At 39.2% G+C, this 12534-nt stretch overlaps 1 protein-coding gene across 2 annotated transcripts; it reads right to left on the reverse strand.

The window, feature by feature from the left end:
* Nucleotides 1–2329: 2329 nt before the first annotated feature.
* Nucleotides 2330–11838, reverse strand: LOC117288336 (transforming growth factor-beta-induced protein ig-h3-like). 2 transcript variants are annotated; one of them, XM_033769151.1, is made up of 3 exons: nt 11209–11838; nt 4214–4378; nt 2330–3612 (listed from the first exon to the last, which is right to left on the reverse strand). In XM_033769151.1, exons 1-3 carry the CDS (start codon nt 11683–11685, stop codon nt 3265–3267), a joined length of 990 nt encoding a protein of 329 aa, XP_033625042.1. In that variant the 5' UTR covers nt 11686–11838; the 3' UTR covers nt 2330–3264. The 2 variants fall into 2 exon arrangements, with proteins under 2 accessions (XP_033625042.1, XP_033625043.1); XM_033769152.1 differs by lacking the exon at nt 11209–11838 and adding an exon at nt 7779–8281.
* Between the last annotated feature and the right edge of the window lie 696 nt (nt 11839–12534).

Here is a 12534-nt window from a genome sequence, read left to right on the forward strand (position 1 = left end):
CGGAGTTGCGAGATAACTGAGAAAGAAAAAACACCCTTGTCACACAAAGTTTTGTGCTTTCAGATGCTTGATTTCGATACCTCAAATTCTAAACTTGAGGTCTCGAAATCAAATTTGTGGAAAATTACTTCTTTCTCAAAAACTACGTTACTTCAGAGGGAGCGGTTTCTCACAATGTTTTATACTATCAATCTCTCCCCATTACTCATTACCAAGTGAGGTTCTATGTCGATAATTATTTTGAGTAATTACCAATAGTGTCCACTGCCTTTAAGTCAATCTGTGTATGCTCACATTTCCAAGAACAATGGATTTACCTGGTGAGTCTGCTGCCACCTAGAGTCCCTAAGTAGCTCTAACGATCTTGCATTACTTGATCAGAGCGCCTAACCAAGTTAATTAATTGACTCATTTCTCAAACACCTTTATCCACCATTCCCATAGGTTACATGTAAACACTGAAACTTTCAATTATATCAGTGTTATACTGGGGTTTTAAAGGCAGTGGACACTATTGGTAATTGTCAAAGACTAGTCTTCACAGTTGGTGTATCTCAACATATGCACAAAATAACAAACCTGTGAAAATTTGAGCTCAATCGATCATCGAAGTTGCGAGATAGTAATGAAAGAAAAAACACCCATGTCACACGAATTTGTGTGTGATTAGATGGTTGATTTCGAGACCTCAAGTTCTAAATCTGAGGTCTTGAAATCAAATTCGTGGGAAACTACTTCTTTCTCGAAAGATATGGCACTTCAGAGGGAGCCGGTTCTCACAATGTTTTATACCATCAACCTCTCCCTATTATTCGTCACCAAGAAAGGTTTTTTGCTAATAATTATTTTGAGTAATTACCAATAGTGTCCACTGCCTTTAACCCACAAACAAATTTAGACCGTTGGCTAGTCACCAGCGATCTTGTTATACAATAAGAGTCTACTGTATTCTATTTAATACCCATTTAATACAAACCATCTTTGAAATAGGAATGAATATAGTCAAAGTCTCATGTTACAAGGGTAAATATATACTGATTTCAGTCTATAAATCTTTCTTTTCCACATCTGTGTGAGTTTGAAACCCAGTCGTGACACTCGTGTCCCTGAGCAAGACACTTGACTATTACTGCTTCTCTCCACCCAGGGGTAAATGGGTACCTGTGAGGGCAGAGATGGTTCTTGTGATTGATTTAGCCGAGTAGCGCATTTGCTGCACGAGGCTGTATACTCCCCAGGGAGCTGAGATGGTTCAGGGAGTGAATTAAGGCCCAGTGACCAGGGGTAATATCTTGAAGCGCTTTGAAACACCTGTAGGGAGTGAAAAAGCGCTATATAAAAACTCGATATTATTATTATTATTATTATTATTATTATTATTATTATTATTATTATTATTATTATTATTATTATTATTATTATTATTATTATTATTATTATTATTATTATTATTATTATTATTATTATCTGTGGTCATGGTGGTGACATAAAAGTGAACGCGTCTGCCAGGTATGTTGAAATAACCAAGAGCATTCAACTGTAAGTGTAGTGTGTGCTAATGTGAAAGATATATTTGCCATTTGCCATTGGGCAGAGATCCAATGGTACTGGGTGTAAACTATTTAAGTTTTGAGCAGTTGTCTAAAACTGTAAAAAGTATAAAAGCATTACAAAAGTATTAGGCCTGTTGCCAAACGAGTTTTTATCTTCAAAATCTTTTTTTTAAACCCAATGATTCTATCATTTATAGCGGTTGCTGCTGCTGCTGAAATATGGGATTCTAACTGCCTCTAGCTACCGGGTAGTCTCAGTGGTCTAGCCGGTGAATTTTCTGCTCTAGAATGGTACAGTTTGGGGGTTCGAATCCCACCCGAGTATTGTGCTTTTTGGGGGTTTTTTTTCAAAGTATACAGTGCTTTAAAAAAACATCTGTGTAAGGGTACGTTAATTAAAGGCAGCGGACACTATTAGTAAATACTCAAAATAATTGTTAGCATAAAACCTGACAAAGAGTAATGGGGAGAGGTTGGTAATATAAAAATTGTGAGAAACAGCTCCCTCTGAAGTGACATAGTTTTCGAGAAAGAAGTAATTTTCCACGAATTTGATTTAGAATTTGAGGTCTCCAAATCAAGCATCTGAAAGCACACAACTTCCATGTGACAAGGGTGTTTTTTCTTTCATTATTATCTCGCAATTTTGACGACCAATTAAGCTCAAATGTTCACAGGTTTGCTATTTTATGCATACTGTGAGATACACTAAGTGAGAAGACTGGTCTTTGACAATTACCAATTGTGTCCAGTGTCTTGAATATAATTTATATGTTGATCTCATTTTCAGTCAAGATTTATGTTATCCAGTGATTTAAACCAGTTGTGTTATATACTTGCTTTCATTTGAAGGGAGGGCTACCTCGAGACCTACTCAAAAATTCTAATTAACATTAGGTTTTCAAAGAAAAATCACAAAATATCCAAAATGTGACCCCCATACACCTTTACTTAAAATAAAACAAAATTACGATACCTCCGTTTCTGGTTAAAAACTATCACTACGAATTTGAAATAATGGATTATTTTTTTCGAATCCAATCATTTTAGTTTAGGTCCACTCCTAAGCTAAGAGCTTCTTTGATCTTTTAGACTGGTAACCATGTCTAATGCTCAACTGCCCTTTTGTATCATTTCTTTTTGGTCATAGAGGGCGCTGTAGGCCTCCTCTACAAAGAAAGGGTACAAAAGGTGTTGAAGCATTGGACATGGCTACTGAAGAAGCTCCTAGCTTTAGGAGTGAATCGTGAGTAACATTTACATTGTATTATGTTTTGAATTCGGAAAAAAAATCATAATCCATTCTTTATTAGCAGTTCAGATGAACTTATTTAATGAGTTGAAATAATGATTAACACTTTCGTCAAAAATAACAATTAAACATAATTGCAATTCAGACATTTTTTGTATGTTAGTGTGATTTCATATTGTAGATCCAATGTATACTTCTATAAACGATTTTTAAGAGCTGCTGATGACATTATAGGCTTAGCAATGGTAATTAGACTTGTGATCAAGTCGCTATGCTTGTTGTGTCTCTTGCGATATTGCTGCATGGCTCCCCCTATTGCCGCGAAAGTAGAGTCTCGTGAGAGTATCTGAATCTGAATTATTAAGTCGGAAACATCAGCGAAAGTACTGCTCGGAGAAAGCCATTATTAACCAATCACCGCGAGAAACCTTTAAAAACGACTTGTCCACAAGTCTACGGCTACTTTGCCGGCGGGATCAGAACTCCAGACACTTCATGAATGACGCCGTTCACGACTGTGGTATCCGTCTGGATCACTTGTTCGTTATCAACGAATACTCCTCCTGGACCGATCAGAACCAAAATAGTCCCACCCGCCAGTGGTGCCAGCTTCTGGTTGTCGTACAGACCAGCGGCGTAGAGGGCAGCATTCACCACGTGGTACTCGAGAACTTCTTGAAGGAAGGTCACATTGGCGAGCTTAGCCACCACGGCCTTGGGAAGCTTCTTGAAGGCGGCGTCGTTGGGAGCAAAGATCGTCAGTGGCTTGGATGGGTCTGTTGCTAGTGCACCGGTTAGGTTTGCTTTCTGCAATGTTAAAAAAATAGTTTGCATCATGTTAGAGTCGAGAAAATAGAACTAGCTGTTGCAAGCAACGTTTTCTACACCTTTGCGTACTGGAGGGTAAATCAAAATACAGTTTTTGTTTTTATCTCCGATGCAAATAATTACACCTTATTAATAAATAATACTGGTATAATAATTATTTGATTTGGCAAAGCATGGTGAGATGTTTCCGGTATTACCATGTGTGCATCTGCTTGCTCGGTATAGATGTTCTATAACAATATTGCCTTGCTTTATATTCTACTAACCGCGGATTGAGTAGATTTTCGGAATTCGCGAGAATTCACTCCGCTGAATAAGTGACCTCGACACTCAAGTGTAGTAGTCCCAGCTGATTTTCTACCTTCCGCCTACAGGTAGTTTAGTTCAAAAGCAGGAAAGTTCTTTTCACAACTGAAAAGTCTCAAAAATTCTGATAAATCTACTACCGTACGCAGAAATAGAATACAAAGCAAGACAAATTTTCAAAAGAACATAGTCTACTCGGGTGTTTACCGCAAAAACAAACTTCCTCATCATGCAATGCCTCAAATCCCATAAACTGACGTTTCAAATTCCATACCGTTAGGAAACTGAAGAGAAGGCTGAATCTGGGATCCTTCTTCAGAAAGTCTGGCATGTTGACACCCATCGGGATGGGAAACATGACCTTATCGATGATGTGTACGATGCCGTTGCTGGCCTGGAGATCCGGGTGGATGATGGGAGCTCCGGTCGCCGTCACCGTCTGTGTTTACCGAATTAAAGACCATGGCAAAATTAAGTTAAAAGTACTGGACACTATTAATGGTAATTTTTCAAAAATAACCGTTAGTTTTATAGCATAACAACTTACTTGGTAACGAGCAAGGGAGAGAGAGCTATTGGTAGTATACAACGTGAGAAATCAAACGTTTTTAGAAACAGCTCCCTCTGAAGTAACGTAGTTTTTGAGAAAGAAGTACATGTATATTTCTTACTCAAATATAACAAGACTTCAGGCCTGAAGCATTCCATCTGGCATTTCATCAGGCAAAAGTGTGCAACAAGGGCTGCTTTCTTTCATTATTCTCTTGCAACTTCGACGACCGAAATGTAGTCAAAACTTTCCCAGATTTGTCATTTTATCATGCATTATGTTGGGATACACCAAGTGAGAATACTGGTCTTTGACAATACTAATGGTGTCCATTGCCTTTTTACGCGGGGTGAAAAATACAACACGAAAATGAGACGATGACCACGTGCGATTGTAGTCTTGGTGCAAGACGTTGTTGCTCATTAAAATACATCGGTGAAAGAATCGCAACGTGTGTAGTATCGAGTGTATGGCGGGCCTTATGGTTTTACTAACTCAACAATAACGTCTTGCACCAAGACTATAGAACAATCGTAGTACAGGACGTTTTGGGCGTAACAAAAAGGTTACTGTTAGCACCAACACCGCTCTTGTTACTAGTATACATGTACAAAGCTCTTGCATCAGGGAGATTTTTTACAACAATCACGAAGATATATGTCAAAGGATTTGGGTACCTTTTCAAAATGTCCATAGATTTACATTAAACTTACAGGGTTTGAAGATAATGATAGTGGAAAGCTTCCCTTCAAATATCACTTACTAAGGTACTGTAGTTTTTGAGAAATGAGTAAAACAATGTCATGAAAATACGTTTGTAAATGATAAAAGTAATGTTTGTCTCATGAGACGAACATTATTTTCATGACATTGTTTTACTCGTTTCCCAAAAACTACAGCACCTCAGCACGTAATATTTTCAGGGAAGCTTTCCACTATCATTATCTTCAAACTGTGTAAGTTTAGTGTAAATCTGTGGACATTGTGTTTTTTGGCCTACAAACGTTACATAGGTTGATTCTTTAAAAAACAAACTCCCGTGGCGACCGGAGGTCGAATTACAGGAAAAATTGTACAGAGATTAAAAATTTGAAAAAAAATCACACTCTGTTATAAATTTAAGAAATAATTTACAATGTATAAAACAAATTGTTTTAAAAGTTGCGAAACAGTAGCCATGATTAAAATGTTGCAGGCATAGTCAAAAAGCGCATAAAAAGCTGCATTCTATAGTATTGCAATTCAGTTGTTAAATAGGCGTGTGAGGTGAGGGAAATGGCTCTTTCTATAGCGCTCTGTTACAAGCTCTGTGCTTGTGGATGTTTTTTTGTAGAGATAGCGAATACAACTTAGTCAACGTTTTATTGTAGGGCTTATGTTTGCTCGGTTGTAATCGCTGATAAAATAAAGTTGTAAAAGAATAAGCCGTTGCTAACAAACAAAGAGATCTGTAAATTATTGCGCTTCTCTTTCGACTAAACGCATATCGTCGCCTGCGTCCGCCCGTCGCTGAAAAACATGAGAGGCAGATGGCGCAATCACCGAACGACGAGGAAACGAGAATAATTCAAGCCATACATTAAATTATAATATGAATCTGTTTTGATTTTTGCGTTACCATTCAAAGTCTGATTCAGACTGTGTGGGAGCACAGAGAAGCTTTCTCTATGGTGGGAGGGTCGAAATAGAAAACAGAGACCTGGAGTTTGGCCGTCGGGCCTTACTTGCCCATAGCCTCAGTTGGTTGTAAACCTCACAGAAATTTTCCGTGGGTTCACCTTTCCATTGGTTCACTTTTAATCTAGAAGTCTCAAGTTAAAGGAACACGTTGCCCTGGATCGGTCGAGATGGTCTTTGAAAAGCGTTTGTAACCGTTTGGTACAAAATGCATATTGGTAGAAAGATGTTGTAAAAGTAGAATACAATGATCCACACAAACATGCCTCTAAATTGCACTGGAAGTTTCCTTTTACCTCGTCGACTAATGGGAGTCAAATTGTTGACTCCCATGGCCGACCGTGTTAGTTCGCACAATAAAAGGATAAGTACGCAATTTCGAGGCAAATTTGTGTGGATCATTGTATTCTACTTTTAAAACATCTTTCCAACCATATCCATTTTATAAAAAAACGGTTACAAACGCTTTTTATATACCAACTCGTCCGACTAATGTAGCTCAAATCTCTTGTGACACAACCATAAATGACACTCATGAATAGTGATAAACATATAACAATCACACAGTGAAATCATCTTTGTATACCCTACTCCACAGGAGTGCCCAAGATGATGTGCGAATGTCACCGTGTTCAGAATCATATGAACGAACTTCCCGTGGCATTCAAATTGAAATGTGACAAAGCAATTATTGTGACTGCATGGCTCATTTAAAATTCAATCTCTACAGAAATATTTCGATTGATTATTCACACAGATGCTCTAAAACCACAGCCAATTTCACCATGGTTTCTCCAAAATAACAAAGAACGAAACTGTAAGCCGAGTGATGATCGGGCAAGAGACCTTCGATATACCGCCCATAAGTTCCATCTCAGCCCCCTTTGACAGTCGATGAGATCATCCGATCATCCGAACAAAACAACTAGAAAAGGAGTCAGACCCTCAAAGAAGTAAATATAGAAGGACATTAATTTATCAGGACTATACCATACAAAAGTAATCCCTCCCGGTCCCGATGCCACCCTCGCTCGGCTTCCAGTGGAGAATGGATTAAAAAGGATTATCCGTAAACTGAAATTTTGACAAACAAATCAGTAACCTCCTCTTTGCGAGAGTACTTCTCTATAATACCCTCGATCTCCTTAATTCGTTCCGGCCTGAAGAATGGATCTACCATGGAGGAATCCTCCATGGATCTACCGAGGCTACATATTTATTACAGTATTAAAGTATTACTTAGTGCTACCTACTGAGCCCAGTATTTAGAAGAAAAACTATTGTCGGTTTCTCTATGGTCTACCATTGTCACTCCTCAAGCGAGGTGGTGTTAAGCCCACAATGCGAAAAAAGGGGACGGATTTCCTCTTTTGATTTCTAACAACTCATAAAGGTCCTTGGGCGAGATAAACCTCGCCAGTTCGCGAATCACTCACTGTGTGGTCATTATTTATTCCCCAACAAAGATGTAAAACAGCTCTTTCTTTATAATGTTGAACTCCTTTTGATACAAGCTTAATCCGGACAACAAGCAAGCTGACCCCACCCCCCCCCCCCCCTTTGCGCTGACGCGATGTGGCCTACATTTTCTCTACCTCCGTTCTCTTCTTACCTGAACTGAATTAAGTTCCCCTTCCGAGTTGGGTAAAGTGTAAAAGTTGATCCGGATAAACTGAGGAGGGAGTGACGAACCGCCCATAGGACTCGGGAACACGCTGGTAAGTAGCAAATTATTTCGTAGATCTTTACTGGTCGTCAGGCCGAGAGAAACATGGTACTCGATCCCAAATCGCAGCCCGTCTGTGCTGTTGATAAACTCTTTGAAAGCCGCCGGGCTTGAGGCGTATGCGCTGTCTGTGAACGCGAACACGGTGAGGCCATTGGATTGTGCACTGGACTCCAGAAGCTTTTTCAAATACGGACTCTTCCGGGCGAGGGCAGAAAACTCCTTTGCGCCGTTAGCCTCAGCGATGTCCAGGACATCATTCTTGCCAGAAGTCTTCACAGGGAAGACGACAGCCGCGATCACAAGGACCATGAGAATGGGTAGTGTTGATGAAGCCATTTTGGACGAGTATGTAATGCCTAGTCGTATTTTCCGCCTTATATAGGGAGGTTTATGTAAACTGTACTATGTCGAGTACATGTACTTGAACATGAATGTATGAATTACATGTACAATGATATGGTACTCGCAACATGCAGTGGAACCAGACCAGACTATATAATGCACAACCAAAAAGCTGCAATCGGAAGCACGTGCCTTTTATTATTGATAATGCCCCTATTGTAAATATTTTACGTAAGGATATCGGTTGCCCCGTGGTTGCCCTATGTCATAACCAATAATTTCTAAAGCTAACTGCAAACATGCTATTAAAGGCACTGGTCACTTTGGTAATTACTCAATGTTGGTTGCAGGCCTGGTTGTTTGCTAGCCCACCTTGTTGGGCTGTTATGTCTCTCCTTTAAATGCAGTGTCGACACTATTGGTAATTTATACTAACAAATAATTGTTAGCATAAAAACTTACTTGGGTAACGAGCAATTGAGAGTTGTTGATAGCATAACTCATTGGGAGAACGGCTCCCTCCGAAGTAACGTAATTTTTTAGAAATAGGTAATTTCTCACTCAAATAATAACAGATGGCCTACCTAAGCTGGAACCTTTTTTGTAATGCACCTGAAACTGAACGTACACAAAGTAATGCAACAAGGGTGTATTTTCTTTCATTAATCTCTTGCAAATTCGATGATCAATTAGCGAGTCAAAATGTTCACAGGTTTGTTGTTTTATGCATATAGGGCAAGTGTTGGGATACACCCAGTGGGAAAACTGGTCTTTGACAAATTGACAAAAACCAAAGGTCCCCAGTCCCAGTGCCTTTAAGTCGATGGTCAAAGGTCGTGTTGTGCTTGGGAGCCCAAAACATACTATACTAGTAGGACTACAGCTCACTATCGCACAGTGTGCGCGTGACTTAAGATTATCAAAAGTTACATTATTGCATGGGATAATATGGATAATTTAATCTAGTGTGTACAAGTAAATTTACCTCTTCCATCCCAGGGTCTCGTGACAAAGTGCACGTGATGGGAAACTTTACGTTGTGCATCATAATTTTCAGGCACTGGTGAATCCGGCAGTTTTTTGGTTCAAATCCCGGTTAAAATCATGGTTAACAAAAAATAACAGCTGAATCAGTATTGGGATGTAGGCACTTTCTTTAGGCCTATTTTAAAAGTTTATATAAAAATCGGACAGTGCAATCTCCATGAAAAACAAGATTTAATGTTTCTCTTCAATTGAGCATTGTCCACTGAAATCGTCCCTGCATGGAAGTCGGTGTGATAATTTTTGTTTAGGCATAGAGCTCTATGGTTTATGTTACTTGAGATGATCCAACATTACTTCATTATACACGTTCCGTCCCAGAATTGTATAGAACTGTCCCATCCCAACTGTAGAACTGTCCCAATAGTCGGGACCCAATCCCAACTTCAAACCCAACAAAGTTGGGACGGCCCAAGTATATCTGGGATTAAGTGATAGTGTAATAATCACAGCAACAACCATGGCGGGCCTTTTCATTAATTTTTGATCTTTTCTAGTTTCGCTTGACACAGCCTTTTACCAAGGCTTTCGTGGTTTGGACAGGTTTGTGGAGCCGCGATCCCGAGCAACTGGAAGTAGACCAATTTATTGCAAAATGCCCGCTTGATTTGTTTTTTTAGATTGGGGTTCGCACGTTCGAGAATTATCTTGAGAACAAAAAAATGTTACAAGAATCCACGTGTCCCTTTTCTATGATTTAAATACCGTCCACGTTTCTGCAGCTACCATTGTGCTGTGACCCCACACACATGGACACTGGTCCGGCGGTCCGACCCTGTCTTAGTGCAATGTTCTTGTTAAAACCATAGCCATACGCAATGTGCACTCACTCCGTTCAACGCTACCTACCACACGTCGCGACTATTCCAAGGGAAAATGAGTACAAATTGCTATAAATAGACGATGTGACCTGTGACATCACATGACTTATTGTTTACAAAAGAGACACAGACCCTGGACTTCGCGCAGGCATGCTTTGTATACAGCTCAATGGAAGAAAACATAAAATCTTATATTTTATGGAGATTGCACTGTCTAATTCTTAACAACTTTTGATATGATGAAAAGGGGAACATCTCAAAACTTGACCAGCTTTTACTTCACAACTCTTGGTTTTATGTGGAAATTATGACACAAAATGTCAACTTTCCCATAGGACCAGTGTACGTAGTATCTTGACTGCCAGAATACTAAAAGAATGTACAGGGTCACACTTATTGTAAACAAAGTTCACATGGTCTATAGAAACTACCACATTGTATAATAGGCCAATAAGGAAACCATGTTTTCAACTTGGACGGGGGAAAAAATCACCAGGTTTCTTCACGTGTGGAATTCGTGTTTGTAATTGTTACGGTTTCTACCATTGGAACTGGTGTGTGTAGAATCCACGTTTGTAGTTCTTTCATAATTTTCAAGTTCTGTAACAATTGTTGATATATACCATGCTAAACATACTCATCAAAGCAAAATATCAATTTTATCGACATTTAAATTTGACAATGAGATGTCTTTGTATGCCTGATTGAACCGTATAAAAAAAAATGTATTCCTCCATGATTTAATCAGATGAAGGGTGGGTTTATGGGGGGGGGGCTTTCCAGGGTCAAATGACAACGTTTCTGACGTACACCAGTCTCACATTCCCATGAAGCTCAACTAAAAATTTAAGCTGTATTTGAAAACTGTCTTTTTTCAAAGGCACTGGGCACTTTTGGAAATTAAAGCACATAAAAACAACTTGGTGTTTTTCTTTCATTATGCTCTCCTTGCAACTTCGATGATCAATTGAGTTCAAATTTTCACAGGTTCATAGTATGCATAATTTGTTGGGATACATACTGGTCTTACCAAAGGTATACAGTGCCTTTAAGCTGTGATTTAAGTAATTTAAACACTATATATTTTTTTTTATGAATCTAATCACCTTTCCAAAACGGTTAGTCAAGTTTGCCTTTTCATCATATTCAACATCGTAGACATTGAACCTGATGGTCAGGACAGGTTCCGGTAAGTCCTCCATCTTCCCAGGTGGGCGGAATGCACTTGGGATCCTCAAATTGTTGTTAATCTCCTTCGTATAAACCTCAGAGAGACCAATGTGGTACCGTAAATACCACTCCAAGACCTGTGGGTCCCGCAGGGCGATCTTGACGGCTTTGGGTAGCCTGTCGAACGCACGGTCGGTCGGGGCTAGGGCCATGTACCCCGTTGACGACAGGTTCCCAAGGGTCTGGTTCACCCATGGTATGGATCGAGCGTACTTGGCGAATGTCAAAGCTCCTGCGTTCTGGCACACCTGAAGGATGTCATCGTTATGCACAGCGATGTTGACATCGTTACTCAGCCGTGAACTACAGCCGAAGGCAGAGAGGAACCAAACCAGTAATTTCGAGAAAAACATTTTGCACAAAAGTTGATTTTTGTGTACTGTTTACGGTGTATGTAGCACACAAAATGACTCGAGGTCTATGATTCTGACCTTAAATTTTCACATTGAAACATAAACTATTCGTTTCCTGTACGTGTGATATCTGATAGTTCCTGTTCCAACACTGGTTTCATTGTCTATCTTAACCTTTGGTAGACTCCAAAGTCGGCTTTCAGTTTCCCTCATTCTCGAAGCAAAACACTTTATTTTGCAATAGCGCCCTCTCTTCAATAATTCAGGTTGCATACGAGGAGTGAAGGCCTACATGCTGATGTAATTTTTAAAATAATATTAAGAGACCATCCCTTATCGTACTACCTAGATTAGAAGAAAAGAAAATACATTTTGGAGATTTAATTTTATGATCATTATTAATTTTATGAAATTTAATGATCATACTGACCTTATGATATTGAAGGACAACGCTGATGCGATGGGACATCCATTCTCAAACTAAAATGAGCCGTACTTAAGCAGCATGCATGCATCAAAAAAGTCCAGCTTTCTCCATAAGACGATCAGAGCATAAACTGATCGAAACGTCGAGTTAAACCATTGGTTCTTTTCAGAACCACACCCCCCCCCCCCAACTAATTAGAGATAGTCATTACATGGTGTTACCGCAAACATTTTCATATATAAAATGAGCCGGTGTTACAATTGAATGGTTGTTTTGCTGTAATTGACTTTGAAAACCTATTTTTAATAAATGGAAATTTGCATCGGGGATAAAGAATATTATTTTTTGGTTTTACCCATACATACATCGATATGAGTTATTGAGCTGTACTTTCACGAGTTCAGTACTTTCCCGAGTTCTGT

This window comes from Asterias rubens, chromosome 3, assembly GCF_902459465.1.
Source record: "Asterias rubens chromosome 3, eAstRub1.3, whole genome shotgun sequence".
Classification (NCBI taxonomy): domain Eukaryota; kingdom Metazoa; phylum Echinodermata; class Asteroidea; order Forcipulatida; family Asteriidae; genus Asterias; species Asterias rubens.